Raw genomic sequence first — 18,487 nt, forward strand, 5'->3', positions numbered from 1 at the left:
CACTTTCCAGGCATGGCAGCTGTTCTCAAAGGGAAGTCTCCAACCCTGACATTTAGGGCCCCAAGTGACTAATTCCACCCCATTCTCCAACCAGAATTTCTCTAATTCTTTGAAGTAGTCCTCCTGTTCCAGCTCATATGGCCTGCTCAGGGTTCTATGCCTGTCCCCGCTCCTTCCCCCCCGTCCTCTCCTCCTCTGTTCCACCTGCGCGGAGGGCTCCCTTCACACATATTCCCATGCCTGAACTCCACCCAAACCTTAAGCTTTGGCTCAAGGCATCTCTCCATGAAGCCTCTCCACATCCTCCAGGCAGAAGATGCTCCTGGCTTCTCTGATCCTCTTCCAAAGCCTACTGGTCCCTGGGGCAGCTGGTCACCCCTGCAGGTGTGGTCACACGCCACCCTGGACTGAGCTAGCCTGGAAACTGCCCGAAGGCAGGGTCAACATCAGATTTGTTTTTGGCCTCCCACCTCCTCCGCCTGTACTCAGGAGTCAGCATATAGAATCAACACATAAGTGATTAAAGCCATAATGCCTAATTGGGAGAAGTTCCAACTATCTCTCCATCGGTCACCTGGGGACAGCAAGGAGGGCCTCTACAGAGGCTCATCCATTCAGCCAACATCCCTGGACCCTCAAGCAGCAGACTAGGTGAACAAGACCCTCACTGTCCAGGAGAGGCTGCTGGGCCTGCCCAACAACTTTGTAACAATCACCGTGCAGCACAGGGCCAAGAAAAGAAGGACAAGGAGCTCTGGGAATGTGTCATGGAAGGTCTGGCCCAACTGGGGTCATGAAAGCATCTCAGAGTACAGAGTACCTGGGTTGAGACATACGAATGAAGACAGTGTGGCCACCGAAGACCAGAGACGTGTCCCTGTGGCCATCTCAGAAGAGAAAGCAAGGGGTTTGGGAGTCAAGGCACACAGTCCATCTCCATGCCTCCACTCCCTGGCCATGTGTTCATCTGCCTCAGTTTCTGCATGAGCACAGTGGGGCTGTGGGGAGGTTTTGTGGGGATAATGGATGGGAAACACTCAGTACACCGTCAAGCACTCCCCAAACATGGGGGATTACAGTTGTTATTATTACCCACACTGCTCACAGGAGGCCAGAGGATTCCAGGCAGCCAGCTCTCCAAGCTCAGGCTGAGCTGGATCATAATCCTGCCCATGATTAGCCCCAACTTGGAGGGAGGAGAAACGGGCTGCCACGGGGCCTCCCCCGTTGTCAGGTGGACTGCCCAGGTTCAGACTGCAGGATGCTGAAGGAGCAGAGTCGGGTCTAGGAGGCCAAGCAGTGAGTGGCCCAGGGTCACAAGGGGGGAGGAAGCTGGCTGCAGGCAGAGGAAGACAGCAACCGAGGGCATGGCCGAGGACAGGCCTAGGCAGAGGAATGAGACGCAGAACAAAGAGCAAGAGAATATCCTCCCCCTTCCTGCCCACCCTCGAGTTGCTCCAGAGAATCAGTGGACCAACTTCCAGTGCTGGATGCAGCAGGCTCTGACATTTACAGGCTACCGGGTCTCTTCAAGGCCAGTTAGATGTTTAAAAGCCTGTCTGAAAGCCACTCTGTTAGGGGAAGGAACCGACCACGGACCGGAAACCCCTGAGGTGTGCAAACAGCCACGTCACTTCTCCACAGGAAGGAGCTGGGGTGGAGCAAGCTGAGATTAAGGCCCTGGCCCCAGCACCCAGCCTCCCAGGGGGACCCACACTAGTCTAGGAGGAATCAAGGGCTGTCTGTGGCGCCTGGAAGCACAGGTTCTTTCTAGCCACACTGGCCTTCCTACTGTTCTTAAACATACCAGCTCGTTCACTGCTCCAGGCTTTCGCTTTTACTATTTCTGGATTGCATATTACTGGCTCCCATCACACCATTCAGGGCTCCTCTCAAGGACCACCTCCTCCTAGAAGCTTTCCCAGATCACCTACTCTAAACAAGCCCACTCCCTACACCTACTGTGCTCTTCCTCCAGATACCCACACAGCTCAATTCCTCATCTCTTCACATCTTTGCTTCTTTGCTCAGAAGTCACCTCCTTCATGAAGCCTTCCCTGACCACCCTATTTAAAACCATATACCCTCCCCCAGCTCTCATCCTTCCTCCCTGCTTTCCTCTTTGACATCCCAGATGTTTAATTACTAACGGTCCTTCTCCTCCTGCTGGAACGTCAGCTCCAAGAGGGCAGGGGATTATTGTCCTATTTGTTCACTACTGTATCGTCAGCATCTAGAAAAGTGCCTGGCACATAAGAGGGTTTCAACCAATGTCTGACGAGAGAATGAGTAAGTACACGAATGTTTAAGGGCAGAGACTCTGGTCAGACTCTATGAAATCTCATCCCAGCTCTTCCACCTACTGGGTGATCTTGGGCCACTTACTTTGCTCCTCTGAGACTCAGTGTAACCAGTAAAAGGAGAATAACAACAGTCCTTGTCTCATGGGATTACTGGGGGATGAAATAAGATCACGCATGTAAAGAGGTGAAAAGCCCGCCGGGCCCCCCGTGAGCGCTCAGTACTAAGCTGGCGGCCACCACAGCCTTCATTTGCCAGCATCTCTTGCTTGCTTCGTTGCTCACTGGTTTATCAGGTGTTTCCACTCTGGTGTCCGCTCCAGCCGGCCTTACTTACTACCGCGCCCCCAGTGTCTGGCAAGGTGTGGGAAGAGAAACTCAGGCCTCCTCTCAAATCAAGGAGCGCGGAGCTAGGAGACACAGCTTCAGCCCGAGTAGGAGCCTCACCGATCTGTTTCTCCAGGGCGGCTGCCTCACAGACAGTGGCCCGGGGCAGGATCCCGGGGTCAGTGAAACTGGTCCGCAGCAGGCAGCTCATGACGAAGAAGAAGAGGATGGCAGCGATGATGGGGATGGCGAGCGTCAGCTGGCGGGCCAGGAAGGGACAGCTGTGGGGAGGGGGGGAGAGAGAGAGATGAGCAGATACCCAGAGGGCTCCCTGCGGCACAGGGCTGCAGCACCAGGCAGGTGTTGTCACCCCAGAAACACCCCGCATGCCCATCCGTGCAGAGAGCCTTTCCCTGAGGAAGAGGGACAGCTCCTAGGCCAGGGCCTCGGGCAGCCATCACTAAGTGATCCTGGCGCTTTCCCTCTAAGCCAATAGCAGATACGATCAATAGATCCCAGCACTTTTTTTTTAAATGAGCTAAGGAGAGGAATCTAGATCCCAGCATTCTTAACCCCTGCACTCAGCTGCAGCCTCAGAATCCTTCTAAACACAAAGCCTCAGGCAGCCACTACCAACTCGCTTGAGTCGACCATCCATGAAAATGTTCACTCACTCACTCCACAAATACTGAGCGAGGTCTTACATACGCCAGGCAACACCTTCCCCAAACAGCAGTGGACAAGGGCGCTGTTCCCCAGCCGCCATGAGGCTCTGGTCTAGTGGGGAAAACAGACCTGTGGACAGAGAGGACCCACATAGGACTGTGTGTGCTAACATGGGCAAGAGGAAGACAGCCGAACAGTCAGGGAAGTCTGGCTGAAGGAGATAATGCCTAAACTCAAATCTGAGGAATGAAGAGCGTCAGCCAGGTGAAGGAGGTTAGGCGGAAGAGCATGGTCCAGTCACTGCCACTGTCATCCAAGGGCTGGCATCCCAAGTCAGCGCGTTCAGGTCCCCGAGCCTAGCTGGTCTGGAGAAGAGCCTGTGCACGGGCTGACTCTGAGGCCTGCCCGCACGATTAACTGCTGTCGTCTGCTGTCTTCCCTCCCAGACTGAGAGCGGCACCTGATGGGGTGAGGAGCTGCTACTCGGGAAACGACAGGCCACTGGGAGGCCAGAATCAGCCAAGGAGCTGGCACAGCTGCAGAAAGCAGACCTGTGGACGTCTGCACCCTCCTTCCAGAGCCTCCATCGCCAGAGGCTCTGGCCTCCAGGGAGGTCCTTCCCTTGAAGAGCAGAAACTGCCAAGACCAAGGGCTCCAACGGGACCACACATTCTGCTCCAAACACCTCAGTGGTCCTAGGTCCGAGCCTCAAACAAAGCTGGGCTGTGTCACCCACATGACCATCAGCCAGTTTGTGGATAGCCAGACTCTTTGCGGGATGGGGACTTGAAGTCTGAGACTTGTAGAACCCTCAGAAACACCAAGCCCTGGCTCCCTGATTTTATAGAGGGGGACTCTGAGGCCCACAGCTACATCCCAGGTCGCGTAGCCAGCCAATGACAGGGCTGGGGCCTCTGGGCCCTCAGCAAATACTCTCTACATTCACTCAACAAATATTTACTGTATTGAGTGCCTACTACACACCAGGCCCTGTTCCAGGCACTGAAGACATAACAGTGAGGAGAACTGAGACAGGCAACAAACTAACAGAAAGTATACACGTAGTATGTTCAGATGGTGGCAAGTGGTTCCAGAGAACAAGTAGTCAGGGAAGAGGAATAGGAGGGAGGGGAGTGGTTTGTAATGTTGACAGTCAGGGAAGGAGGGAAGAAAAGTGAGGGACTGAGCCATGAGACCATCTAAAGGAAGGGTATTCCAATCAGTGCGAAGGCCCTGAGGCAGGAATGTGCAAGGAGGCCAATGTGTCTGGAGGAGGATGCATGGGGAGGTGGGGGGAGTAGGAGGAGAGGGACAGAAAGGAAGCCCATTATCAGGGCGCTGGCTCTTATTCGGGAGAGCCAGGGAGGATTCGGGGGAGGGGCACTGGGATCTGACTTAGAATTAAAGGGGCACTCTGGCCTCCGTGTGGCATGGGAAGTGGGACAGAAGCCAGGCACCCTGCTGACAGCCCTGTGCAATAATCCACCAAACCAAACAATGAAGCAAAACCCTTCTCAGCAAGAAAAAGCCCTAGAGAGCCACTCTCTCTTTCCCCAGAGCAACGGGAGAATGTGAGCTTGCTCACTCTCCAGTGTTCCCACGTGCCGGGTCCCTACTGAGGTTTCACCCCAGTTCAGACCCAGGGGTGCTCTCAGCCCAAACCCAAACCCTCCTGCCAACTCCACCAGCCCAAGTGAGGAAGAGCAGAGACAAGGCGAGATGATTCACAAGCCCTCCCAAACCCAGAAGTCCTCCTTTCTCCCTTCTCTGGGGGACAAATCTGTCACCAGTCAAGATACCCACGCAGCCCAGAAGATCCTGCTTCTGAACTGACTGAACCCCACGCTGCAGGGTCACAGGGGTCAACTTCCTCCTGCTCAGGCTGCAGCCCCGGGGCTACTGGAAAAGGAACTTTCAAAACACTCATGTGGGTCAGCCCAGTGAGATGGATCTGAAACTCAGCCCAGGGAACATGCTGGAGGCTGGGGACTCCCCAGAGCTTCTGCTTGTTATATTATCCTGGAACTTCTTATCCACCCTGACTCAGAAAGGAAGGGGTAAAGGGAGAAGCTAATTCATACGAAGTCCTCACCTTGCTTCAAGGGGAAACCCAGGGTTGCAGATACATGATCTGGCAGCTGGAAAGGGGGTGGTGTCTTTGTGGAAGTCTCAGCGTGGCCAAAGGCCCTTAGGAAGTGCTTTATGGTGAAGCCGACAGCTAACAGCAGCATCCAGCATTAAGTGCTCGTTCCTGGTTAAAAGCTTACATACATGACCTTGTGCCACCCTCATGATGACCTATTATAAATCCCATTTTATAGACGAGGGCACTGGGGCTCTGAGGTGAAGGGACTGCCCCGAGGTCATGCAGTCTGCAGGTGGTGCAGGCTGGGGCTGGAACCAGGTCCGTTGGCTCTGGAGGAGTTGTTCACCACACCGCACAGTTAAGGAAGACCACAAAGGATGGAGAGAACTAGGAGGGGAAGTGTGAGTGTGTGTGCAAAAGACTCACACAGCAGATGGCTCAAGCTAGAGACCAAGTTTTCCAAGCTGGAAAACTTCCGATACAAAAATGCGACCCTGGGAAGTGACAAGCATCCCCTCTTCCAACCAGAAAATGGAGATACTGTGTGGACCAATCCTGGGTCACTGGGGATCAAAAGCCCCCAAGGGGGCAAATAAGACCTGTCACACCAAAGCACTCTGGACTCTGGAGAAATAACAAGGCCCTGCAGCTGTTCCTGCCGTGGGACAGGCGGGGGGGGGGGGGGGGGGGGGTGTATGCTCCAGAATGTTGAGAAGGCAAAGAAAACCAGGAGGTCAGAGGTGGGGGGCAGGGGCTTGACGGAGTCTGAGGAAAGGCTGGGAAGTGCTGGGGAAGCTAAGGAAGGTGTTGGAGAGAGGAGGGAGGCCTGAGAGGCCCAGAGCTGTTTGGGAAGATTGCCTGAGGGCCTAGAGGGAGAAAGACTGAGGGGAAAGCAAGGGGGGAAAGGTCTGTGCTAGAGAGATAAGAGGGGACCCCAGAGGGGACCCAAAGGCAGCCAGGAGATTTGTAATGGGGAGCATAAAGCCAAAGGACACGGAAGAAATTCAGAAGTTGTCTGGAAGGGACAGAAAGCAAAGACGCTTCGAGGGGTCGGAAAGAAGCTGGGGGGGGGGGGCGGTAGTGGGCAAGGAGGTCTGGGAGGACTGAGCCAGGTTCTGAGAGGGCACTGAGGGTGGGGCTGTGAAGGCCATGGGAGGGCGGGGCTCCTGGCAGAGGCTGGGTGCCAGGGAAAGGCCGTGAAGGATGGGGGGACGGGCCACAGAGGACGGGGCATCCGGATGGGCGAGGGAGGATGGGGGTGGGTAGGTGGAGAGGGCCCGGGAGGGCAGAGGAGAGATGCCAGGAGACTGGGAAGGCCTGGGGGCAGATCCCGAGCAGAGGGCGCAGGGCACAGGCCCCGGGGGAGCTGGGAGGGGCGGGTGCCTGGCAGGTGCAGGGAAGGGTGGAGCGCCCGGGGACGTGGGAGAGGAGCGGCGGCCCAGCGGGGGCCCAGAGGGGCTGGAGTGCCCACGCAGGACCCGCGCAGGTGGGGTGCGCGGCAGGGGGCGGAGGGGGCCGGAGGGGGCCGGGCGGCCGAGGGGGCGGGGCCGGGGGCGCCGCGGGACTCACTCGAAGACGAAGAAGAGGACGGTGGTGGTGAGGATGAGCAGCAACGTGAGCGCGAAGACGCCGCCGTGGCCGGCCAGCATGAGGCGGCCGCCGCAGTAGAAGCGGTTGCGGCCCGGGAACACCTCCCACTTGCGCCGGGGGCGGCGGCCGATGCTCCCGCTGCCGCTGCCGCTGCTACTCCAGCGGGGCGCAGCGGCGGGCGGCGGGGGCCCGGGGCCCGGGCCGGGGGGCGCGGCGGGGCCGGGGCGGCGCGCCCCAGGGGAGGCGGGCGGCGGGGCGGCCCCGGGGCTGATCTGCTGGTACTCGCAGTCCTTCATGCGGCCGGCCGCGGGCCTCGGCTCGGCGCCCCGCGGGCCGGCCGGGCCGCACCGGGACCGGGGCCGAGCAGCGGAGGTGGTGCTGGTGGCGGCGGCGGCGGCGGCGGTGGCGGCGGCGGCGGCGGCGCGCGGCGCTCGCTCGCTGGGGGCGGCCCCGCCGCTGCCCCGCCCCGCCCCCCGCCCGGCGCGGCCTCCCGCCGCAGCGCCCCCTCCGCCTGGGCCCGGGATGGCGCTCGCGCCCCGCGGCCGGGTCCGGCTCCGCTGCGGGGCCCTGTCCTGTCCCTGCCGACCCTGAGCCGCGGCGGTCCCCTCTGCACAACCCTGAGCGCGAGGGTCCCCTCGCGCTCCCGGGAGCTTTCTGTTGTTTTGCAATGAAAGCATTTGTTGGGCGTCTCCTGGGTGCCAGGCACCTTGCCAAGGGCCGAGATTCGAGTGGTGGACTTCTTGATCTACTTCTGACGATCTGTAATTCCAGGGCCAGGCTTCACCCATCTCTGAGGACTGATCGGATAGGTATGTCGGGCGGTGGGGGGGGGGGGGGGGCGGCAGGCAGGGATAGGGGTGGGGGGACAGTCTGCTGTGAAACAAAACCAGGGGCCTGTTAACTACTATCTTGAAGTTCAAAGTGCCTAGGGGGTATGTGCGGCACATCCTCTGGCCTCCCTCACCCAGCTCTGTGATCTGGACCCAGACCAAGGATTTTCTAGCTATCCGGGTTGATGTAGGGTTGATGCCACAGTATTTTTCAAGAATTTTGGGTGTATTCATTTTCCAAATTGCTGTGTAACAAATTATCACAAATTTAGTGGCTTAAAACAACACACATTATTGTTTCATAGGTTCCAGCTCAGGAGTGCCAGCCTGGTCAGCTGAATCCTTTGCTCTGAGTCTCAGAAGGCTGTAATCAAGGTATCAGCAAGGCTGCATCCTCATCTGGAGACTCAACTGGGGAAGAATCCACCTGCAAGCCCATTCAGGTTTTGTTGGCAGAACTTATTTCCTTTCAACTGTATGACTCAGGGCCTGGGGTTTTTGCTGGCTGTCAGCAAAACAGCAAAACAGTTCCAGAGGCCATCTGCAGTCCCCGGGGGTTACCGCAGTTCCTTGCCATGTGGGCTTCTCCAACATGGCTGCTTACTTTATCAGGCCCACAAGGAGAGTCTCTAGTTCCAGTCTGCTAAGACAGGGTTTCACGTAATGAAACTTATTATGTATGTAGTGGGAGTGACTACTTTCCCATCACTTCTGCCATATTCTATAGGTTAGAAGAAAGTCACAGGTCCCACTTGAACTCAAAAAGAGGATCACACCTTTGTGTGAATACCAGGAGGCAGGAATCACTGGGGGTTATCTTAGGTTCTGTCCACCACATTGGGATTACTGGAAAACCCAAGGAAAAGTATAAGAAAAGAGAGAGCTGGAGACTAGTATAGGAGAGAGTAAGAAACAAAATCAAAACACATGATGCAGGGGCACCTGGGTGACTCAGTTGGTTGAGCATCCGACTCTTGGTTTCAGCTCAGGTCATGACCTCAGGGTTGTGATATCAAGTCCCAGGTTGGGTTCCACGCTTGGCATGGAGTCTGCTTGTGATTCTCTCTCTCCCTCTCCCTCTGCCCCTCCCCCCCCGCACCCTCTCACTCTCTCTAAGATAAATTAATCTTAAAAAAAAAATACATAATGCAGAGGGGTAGAAAGGTAACAACAGTGACCTCAAGGATCACTAATTGTTATACATGCCAGAGGCTGCCCAGCCATGCCCTTGGTGCCAAAGATTCTGGGTTTGATGAGCCCCACCTTGGAGTGAATCACATTGTGGGCTTCCTCCCCTCTTGTTCCTTGGCTGTAGAACAAAGTTAAAAACTGGACATACTGGTTTCAGTATAGATTCCTGTTGTCCCACCCAACTGGGTTCTTTTGCAACCCTAAACCTTTGCTTGCTCCTTGTCACTACAGAAACTCAAACTAACTTGCTTGATTTCAGCTTCCCTCCTCTCTACCTCATAATTTTTCCCTATTTGCATTGATCCTTGCCTCTCATCTTAAAGATGTGGGCCTCTTTCTGCCCATGGCCAGTCTTCCATTCATGTCCTACTTCTCTCTCTGTTCATAGAGACTGCAAACACATGCTCCATTCTCTATCTATTAAAAAGCAGGGGGCACCTGAGTGGCTCAGTTGGTTAAGCCTCAGACTCTTGATTTTGGCTCACGTCATGATCTCAGGATCCTGAGATCGAGCCCCACATTGGGCTCAACGCTGGCCATGGAGCCTAAAATTCTCTCTTCCTCTCCCTCTGCTCCTCCCCCTACTTGTGCATGGGCATGCACGCTCTCTCTCTCTCAAATAAATAAATCTTTAAAAACAAACAAACAAACAAATAAAGAGCAAAACTAAACTAAAATAGCAACAATAGAAACAGCATTCCATGTTGGCTGCCTCCTCACTCTAGTGTCAGGTTTATCTTTTTCTCTCTCATTTAAAGAGTAGCTCTCACTTCCATGTCACCTATTCACTTACTACTTTTTAAATTTAGCCTCTGTCTACATTACTCCCCTAAAACTTCTATCTTGGGGCACCTGGCTGGCTCAGTGGGTAGAGCATGCAACTCTTGGTCTCAGGGTTGTAACTTAAGGCCCCACATTGGGTGTAGAGGTTACTTAAAAATAAAATCTTTAAAAAAACCCACCGGGGGGTGCCTGGGTGGCTCAGTTGGTTGAGTGACTGCCTTCGGTTCAGGTCATGATCCTGGAGTCCCGGGATCGAGTCCCGCATCGGGCTCCCTGCTCGGCAGGGAGTCTGCTTCGTCCTCTGACCCTATCCCCTCTCAGGTGTTCTCTCTCTCAAATAAATAAAAATAAAATCTTTAAAAAAACCCACCGGGGCGCCTGGGTGGCTCAGTTGGTTAAGCGACTGCCTTCAGCTCAGGTCATGATCCTGGAGTCCCGGGATCGAGTCCCGCATCGGGCTCCCTGCTCAGCGGGGAGTCTGCTTCTCCCTCTGATTCTCCCCCTCTCATGCTCTCTCTATCTCATTCTCTCTCTCAAATAAATAAATAAAATCTTTAAAAAAAAAACCCACCTTCTATCTTAAATGTCACCAATGGCCCATTTAGTGTGACATAAACTACTCATCTCACCAACACTCACAGTTCCCAGCCTCTCTTACAGATGGGTGTGACCAAGTGAATGAACTCTGGCTAATGGAAGGCAAGTGAAAGTGACAAGCTGGCTCATAAAACTCCCCGGTGCTAATCTTTGCTCCCGTTCCCACCTGCTAGCCGAATGAAGGAGACTGAGTCAAACCAGATGTGCCCATTCCAAATTTCAGGGGCCCACTCCTCCTCCATCACCTGAAAGACTTAATAAGACTGCATTCAAGGGGCACCTGGGTGGCTCAGTCGTTTAAGCATCTGCCTTTGGCTCAGGTCATGATCCCAGGGTCCTGGGATCAAGTCTAATGTCGGGCTCGCTGCTCAGTGGGGAGTGTGCTTCTCCCTCTCCCTCTGCCTGACACTCCCCACCCCCCCCAGCTTGTGCTCTCTCTCTGTCAAATAAATAAAGTCTTTAAAAAAATAAGACTGAATTCAACTGTTCTAAATCTGCAACATGTGCAATATTCTATTTGTAGCAAATAAATCTGGGGCTAGGAGAAATAAGAGATTCTCTTATGGTTATCCTGGAAGCTCTATGACTCTGACCATGACTTAGCTTGAGAGTTTAAAGACCCAAGCTTGTCATCTTTTTCGTGCAAGGACTCTGATGCATTCACAAGCATTCCTGCCATACCAAGTCCCCATAGTCATCATCACTGCCATAATAGTCTAGTGCAACACTTGGGTCCCCAAGGCACTTGCTTGAGTTGGCAAGTCATCCCAAATAACCACAAGTTATAATTTGATTAATCATGATGCCACAGCATGCCGTGGATTAGTTGCATTGCATTTCTCATTGGCAAGGAGCTCAGCACATTGAAACCCAATGACACAACCAAACCAGATCCCTGTTCCCATCTTTTGAGGTCTATTTCCTGGGACCCCCCTCCTAGTACCAATTTCTGTATCAGTCAGGGTCCAGCCAATGAGTCAGAAGCTATACCAGTCATTGGACAGAGAGAGTTTAATATAAAGAATAGCTGGAAGAGTTAACTAGGTACAAAGCTGTTAACTAACTGAAAAGGTAAAAAGACAACTCTGAGATACCATGGAGCAGCAACAGCAGGAGGCATCTATACCTCATAGAGCTAGGAAAACAAAGGGAAGCATCTGGAATGACAAAAACTTAGAAGATTAGAAGAGGGGCTCCACAGAGCTGAAACTCAGACCTCTAAGTCTGGTGCTGGTGTCTGGTGTCTGAGAGGGAGGAAGGACCAACACTGCTGAGGACAGTGCCACCTGGCTGATGCTGGTGTCTCTGACTGCGACACCATGAAGCTGGTTCTGCAAAACCAGCTGTTGAAAAACTCTGCAAAGTGGATTCAGCTGCTGCTACAGGAAGGCCCGGCTGCTGCCCAGGTGAAGGAGCTTTGCTAGAGTGACCTCACAGGAAAAGGAAGCGAACAGAGGGAGGGAGCTTCCCTTCCTCCTCTGGACTCACTATCTCCCTCTGGTGGCCCTTACCGGCAGAGCCACACACAGAGCCAGCTGACAAAGCAGAAATGGATTTGCTGAGTCCCAGCTCCAGTATCTCATAGTAGAAAGCAGAAGAGTGGGCTTAGAGCTGAGAGACAATAACCTACTAACTAGCATGGGCGCTTTTATAAAGCATTAGAAGAAAGAGGTGAACTTAGGTGAGAATTAGCTGGTTTTCAAGCAGAGGTGGAAGGGAAATAAAGTCCAGAGATAATGGGCCTTTCAGAGTCAGAAAAGCTGACTGCTTCTAGACAACAAGTAGTCTAAGATTGAAAAAGGTCTTGAAAGATGTGAACACCTGTAAGGCAAATATCAGCTTATTATTTCACATGACTTTGGTGTAGCCATCATTACATTAAGAGTGAGGCAAGGGGGAGCGCCTGGGTGGCTCAGTTAGTGAAGCATCTGCCTTCCATTCAGGTCATGACGCCGGCGTCCTAGGATCGAGCCCCACATCAGGTGCCCTGCTCAGCGGGGAGCCTGCTTCTCCCTCTCCCTCTGTGCCGCCACCCCCCACCCCGCTCGTGCTCTCTCTTTTTTTTTTTTTAAAGATTTTATTTATTTATTTGAGAGAGAGAGAATGAGAGAGACAGAACACCTGAGAGGGGATAGGGTCAGAGGACGAAGCAGACTCCCTGCCGAGCAGGGAGCCCGATGCGGGACTCGATCCCGGGACTCCAGGATCATGACCTGAGCCGAAGGCAGTCGCTCAACCAACTGAGCCACCCAGGCGCCTTCTCTCTTTCTCTCTTAAATAAATAAATAAAATCTTTAAAAAAGAGTGAGGCAAGGGGTGGGGCACCATGGATGGCTCAGTAGGTTAAGCACCCAACTCTTTTTTTTTTAAAGTTATTTATTTATTTATTGAGAGGGAGAGAGAATGATAGAGAGAGAGCATGAGAGGGAGGAGGGTCAGAGGGAGAAGCAGACTCCCTGCTGAGCAGGGAGCCCGATGCGGAACTCGATCCTGGGACTCCAGGATCATGACCTTAGCCGAAGGCAGTCGCTTAACCAACTGAGCCACCAAGGCGCCCCAAGCACCCAACTCTTGATTTCAGCTCAGGCTGTGATCTCAGAGTTGTGAGATCCAGCTCTCTGTCAGGCTCTGTGCTCAGCGCAGAGTCTGCTTGAGATTCTCTCCCTCTCCCTCTGCCCCTCCCCCACTCACATACACCTGTGCTCTTTCTCTCTCTCTCTCAATAAATAAATAGGGGCGCCTGGGTGGCTCAGTCGTTAAGCGTCTGCCTTCGGCTCAGCTCATGATCCCGGGGTCCTGGGATCGAGTCCCGCATCGGACTCTCTGCTCGGCAGGAAGCCTGCTTCTCCCTCTCCCACTCCTCCTGCTTGTGTTCCCTCTCTCGCTGTGTCTCTCTCTGTCAAATAAATAAATAAAATGTTAATAAATAAATAAATAAATAAAATCTTTAAAAGAAGAGGCAAGGGTGTCAAAGCAAATATAGAAGCTTGAGAATTCTGTCTAGGAAAGAGCTTGAGGGTGGTTAGTGTCACATGGATCTGACTGGAAGCAAATAGAAACCTGTTGTATTAATTTTTCGGTCAGTCTGGCTAAGCCACACAGTCCACAGATATGTGGTCAAGTACTATTCTAGATGTTTTTGCGAAGGTATTTGTAAAGTGAGATTAACATTTTTAAAAATATTTTTTTAAGTAATCTCCACACCCAGTGGGGGGCTCGAACTCATGACCCCAAGGTCAAGAGTCACATACTCCACCAACTGAACCACCCAGGCACCCCATAAGGTGAGATTAACACTTAAATCAGTAGACTTTAGTAAAGCAGATTGTTCTCCATAAAGTAGGTGAGCCTTGTCCAATCAGTCAAAGGCCTTAATAGAAAAAAAGATTGACTTCCCCTAAGAAAGAGGGGATTCTGCCAGCAGACTTGAATAACAATATCAGCTCCTCCATGGTCTCTGGCTTCTGGCCTACCCTGCAGATTTTGGCCTTGCCAGCCTCTACAATCATGAGCCAGTTATCTCCCCTGCACTCATATCTGTACACACACAAATATACATATACAACCCATTAGTTATGTTTCTCTGGAGAACTCTGACTTATACATCAAAAAGGTTTCGAGGTAACTGTATTGCCAGAGAAACCATGAGCCCAAATTTTAAAAAGCCTTTGTCTGCCTAAAATTCATATGAAATCTCAAGGGATGCTTGAATAGGCAAAACAATTTTGAACAAGAAGAATAAAATTGGAGGTCTCATACTTCCTGATTTCAAAATGTACTACAAAGCTACAGGAAACAAAACAGTATGGTACTGGCATAAAGACAGACATATAGGCCAATGGAATAAAATAAAAGAGCCTAGGGCGCCTGGGTGGCTCAGTCGTTAAGCGTCTGCCTTCGGCTCAGGTCATGATCCCAGGGTCCTGGGATCGAGTCCCACATCGGGCTCCCTGCTCTGTGGGAAGCCTGCTTCTCCCTGTCCCGCTCCCCCTGCTTGTGTTCCTGCTCTCGCTATATCTCTCTCTGTCAAAAAAATAAATAAAAAAATGTAAAAAAAAAAAAAAAAAAAAAAGAGCCTAGAAATAAACCCTTGCATGGATGGTCAAATAATTTTGACAAGGGCTCCAAGACCAGTCAATGGGGAAAAGACAGTCTTTTCAACAAATGGTGCTGGGAAAACTGGAGATCCATGTGCAAAAGAATGAAGTTAGATTTGTATCTCACAGCACATACAAAAACTAACCCCCGATGGATAAAAGACCTAAACATAAGAGCTAAAACCATAAAACTCTTAGAGGAAAACAAAGAGCAAAACTTCATGACACTGGATTTGGTGATGATTTCTTGCATATGACACTGAAAGTACGGGCAACAAGAGAAAAATAGGTAAATTGGATTTCATCAAAATTAAAACCTTTTATGCATCAAATGACACTATGACCAGAGTGATAAGGCAACCAGGCAACCTACGGAATGGGAGAAAATATTTGCAAATCATATATCTGATTAATATCCAAAATATATAAAGAACTTCAGCAACTCAAACAACAAAAAACAAGTGACCTCATTTAAAAATGGGCAATGGATCTGAATAAACATTTCTCCAAAGATACATATTTCATGTGCCAGTAAGCACATGAAAAGATGCTCAACATCACTTATCATTAGGGAATACAAATCAAAATGACAATGAGACACCACCTCACCCTCACTAGGATGGCTACTATTTAAAACAAAACAAAACAGGGGTGCCTGGCTGGCTCAGTCACAGAGCATGCCACTCTTAATCTCAGGGTCGTGAGTTCAAGTCCCATGTTGGGTGTGCAACCTATTTAAAAAAATAAAACAAGTGTTGGTGAGGATGTGGAGAAATGTGAACCCTTGTGCATTGCTAGTGGGAATGTAAAATGGTGCAGCTGCTGTGGAAAACAGCACAACAGTTCCTCAAAAAATTAAACATAGAATTACCATATAATCCAGAAATTCCTATTCTGGGTATATACGCAAAACAATTGAGCAGGGACTTGAACAGGTATTTGTCTACCAATGTTCATAGCAGCGTTATTCATAATAGCCAAAAGGTGGAAGCAACCAAAATATCCATTGACAGATGAATGGATAAACAAAATGTGGTGTATTCCTACAATGGAATGTTATTCAGCCATAAAAGGAATGGACAATCTGACACATGCTACAATATGGATGAACCTTGAAGACATTATGTGAAGTGAGATAAGCTCATCACAAAAGGACAAAGATTGTGATAGAGTAGTCAGATTCACAGAGACAGAAAGCAGAATGATGACTGCCAGAGTCTGGGAGGGTAGGGGGAATGGGGAGTTACTGCTGAATGGGTATCAAGTTTTTAGTTTGGGAAGATGAAGAAGTTCCAGAGATGGATGACGGTGACTGTTGCATGACAATGTGAATATATTATTGCCACTGAACTTTACACTTAAAAGTGATCAAAATGGTAAATTTTACGTTATAAAATATTTATTTTAACAACCCCCCCCCCCGACACACACACACATGTGCATGGGTGCCTCTGGCTGGCTGAGATTTAGGCCCCCATGCTTGCACCCGCAGGAAGTGAACTGTGAAAGCTGCACATTCTCCAAGGAGGTCATACTCCCCAAAGCCCATCTCAGATGTGGCCATGAAGGACAGTCAAGGGGCCAGAGGGCACAGCCAGGAGGCATGGAGAACATTGGACAAAGGAGTCCCTCCTAGAACTAATCAGGTTGTCTAATCAAGGAATGTTCTCCAGCCCCAGGGAAGAGGGCTTTGTCAGTTTGACCAGTGGGGATTCAGAACTGCTTTGGACCAGAGACTGCTATTCGTCTTCAATTCTTCCCTTTCTTAGATAGATGTTTGTATTGAGATTATTCTTGCTCTACCATTGTATATTTTGTTTTTTTAGTTCATAAGGAATGTTATCAGAAGCTGACTGAGAGACTTGGAGCTGAATATAGTCACTGGATGGGGTTTGGGGTTATCTCCCTTGGGAGGGGATGTGTTCTGTGAGAAGAGCAAAAAAACAGGTATTTGGCTCAGGAAGACAGACTGAGGCAGACTGGGACACACAAAAATCTGTGTTTTCTTCTTCCTAAACCTATATTCAGGCTTCATGTCCCAGTAGGGTTGCCAGATTTAGCAAATAAAAATACAGGATGCCCAGTGAAATTTGAATTTCAGATAAACAACAAAGGATTTCTTAGTGTAGTATGTCCTGTGCAACATTTGGGACATAATTATACTGAAAAAATATTGTTTACCCCAAATTTAAATTTCACTGAGCATCCTGTATCTCACCTGGCAACCCTACTTCCCAGCCTCCCTTGCAGTTAGATGCGGTGTGTGACTAAGGTCTGGCCAGTTGCATGAAATGGAAGTGATGTGCATCTCTCCCAGGCCTGGCCTCTCAAAACCTCTCCCAGGCCTGGCCTCTCAAAACCTCTCCGAAAGCAGAGGACTTTGAGCATCTAGAGGAGGGGAGAGTCACAAAATGGAAGGAGCCTGGGTCCCAAATGACTGACAGGCCTCCCTCCTCAAACCTGCACTAGACCACGATGTAAACAAGAAAGAACTTGTATGATGAAGCCACTGAGTTTTCGAAGTTGTTGATTACAGCAGTTAGTCTATTTTGAATAATAGCCCTAATCCCTATAAATTCAATAGCTCTTCTCATCCTTTCCTTAACAGCCTTTGACCTTGGTAGCCATTTCTTTCTTTCTTTTTTTTTTTTTTAAGATTTTATTTATTTTTTTGACAGAGGGAGACACAGCAAGAGAGGGAACACAAGCAGGGGGAGTGGGAGAGGGAGAGAGAGAAGCAGGCTTCCCCCTGAGCAGGGAGCCCGATGCGGGGCTCGATCCCAGGACCCTGGGATCATGACCTGAGCCGAAGGCAGACGCTTAACGACTGAGCCACCCAGGCACCCCAGATACTATTTTTTTCTAGTGCTTTAATGATGATGATGATGAGGAGGAGGAGGAGGAGGAGGAGGAGGAGGAGGAGGAGGAAGACTAACCACCATTCACAAAGTTCTTACTATGGGCCAGGTGCTATGCTAAGTGCTTTATCTAGTATCTCATGTAATCCTCCTAACTACTCTGTGTGGTAGGTGCAATCACGCCCATTTTCAGGGTGAGAAAACAGGTGTAGAGAAGTTCAATCACTTGCCCAAGGTCTTACGGGCCCTCCTCCTCTCTCTACACTTTTCCTTTCGACAGTCCCATCTAATCACGGCTGCCCTAATGACCATGTGTTGTGTGGACGGCTCCCTGACCTCTCTCCTTGTCTCCACGTGCACATTTTCTGGCATAGGAATGTACTGATGGCATTGCAAACTTGTGCAGCTACTCCTGCGTCATGCTGTTCTAAATACTTTTCATTTAATTTCCACGACAATCCTGAGATAGACGTTATTCATATCTACAAGGGAGCCAGCGTTACCCACATTTCACAGACGAGTGAACTGTGGCTCAGAGATCCCGTACTGGCTCACGTTCATACATGAGTACACCGCAGCTCTCAATGACAATACCTCAGTTCCACTCAAACTGAGCTCTCCCTGCCCTGTGCTGCTGCCTGCTTCCTATACTCATTCTCTGCCCTTAACTTTCAAATCCTCCCCATCCTTCAGAGTCCAGTTCAAAGGCTATTTCCCCACCATGTCTGTTTGGGTATTCCAAGCTGGAAGGGATCTCCACCTTCCGTGAATTTACAGAGAACTTACGCTGTACCTCGCTTTTTTCTTGGTAAGCATACAAGCAAAACTTTAATCCCTCCTCATCATAAAAAGTTCAGGGAGATGGGCGCCTGGGTGGCTTAGTCGTTAAGCGTCTGCCTTCGGCTCAGGTCATGACCCCAGGGTTCTGGGATCGAGCCCCACGTCGCGCTCCCTGCTCGGCAGGAAGCCTGCTTCTCCCTCTCCCACTCCCCCTGCTTGTGTTCCCTCTCTCGCTGTGCCTCTCTCTGTCAAATAAATAAATAAAAGCTTTTAAAAAAAGTTCAAGGAGAGAGGTACAGAGCAAGAAGTTCTTATGGCCCTTCGGTCCCCAGAATTTACCAGTTTCTATTTTTTTTTAAGATTTTATTTATTTGAGAGACAG

The 18,487-nt window shown here is 50.9% G+C and overlaps 1 protein-coding gene across 1 annotated transcript in view; it reads right to left on the minus strand.

Moving 5' to 3' along the window:
• ZDHHC18 (zinc finger DHHC-type palmitoyltransferase 18) overlaps positions 1-7,374 on the minus strand; it is a 23,678-nt gene extending 16,304 nt beyond the window's left edge. The window contains exons 1-2 of the mRNA XM_045898356.3: positions 6,949-7,374; positions 2,748-2,908 (exon numbers count right to left, since the gene is read on the minus strand). Coding sequence (XP_045754312.1) covers positions 2,748-2,908; positions 6,949-7,265 — 478 coding nt within the window. The 5' untranslated portion in view covers positions 7,266-7,374. The remainder of the gene's footprint in view (positions 1-2,747; positions 2,909-6,948) is intronic.
• Positions 7,375-18,487: the final 11,113 nt, after the last annotated feature.

The sequence above is a fragment of the Mirounga angustirostris genome, unplaced genomic scaffold (assembly GCF_029215605.1).
Source record: "Mirounga angustirostris isolate CCGP_5_RB_7025 unplaced genomic scaffold, mMirAng1.0.hap1 SCAF_4, whole genome shotgun sequence".
Taxonomy (NCBI): Eukaryota; Metazoa; Chordata; class Mammalia; order Carnivora; family Phocidae; genus Mirounga; species Mirounga angustirostris.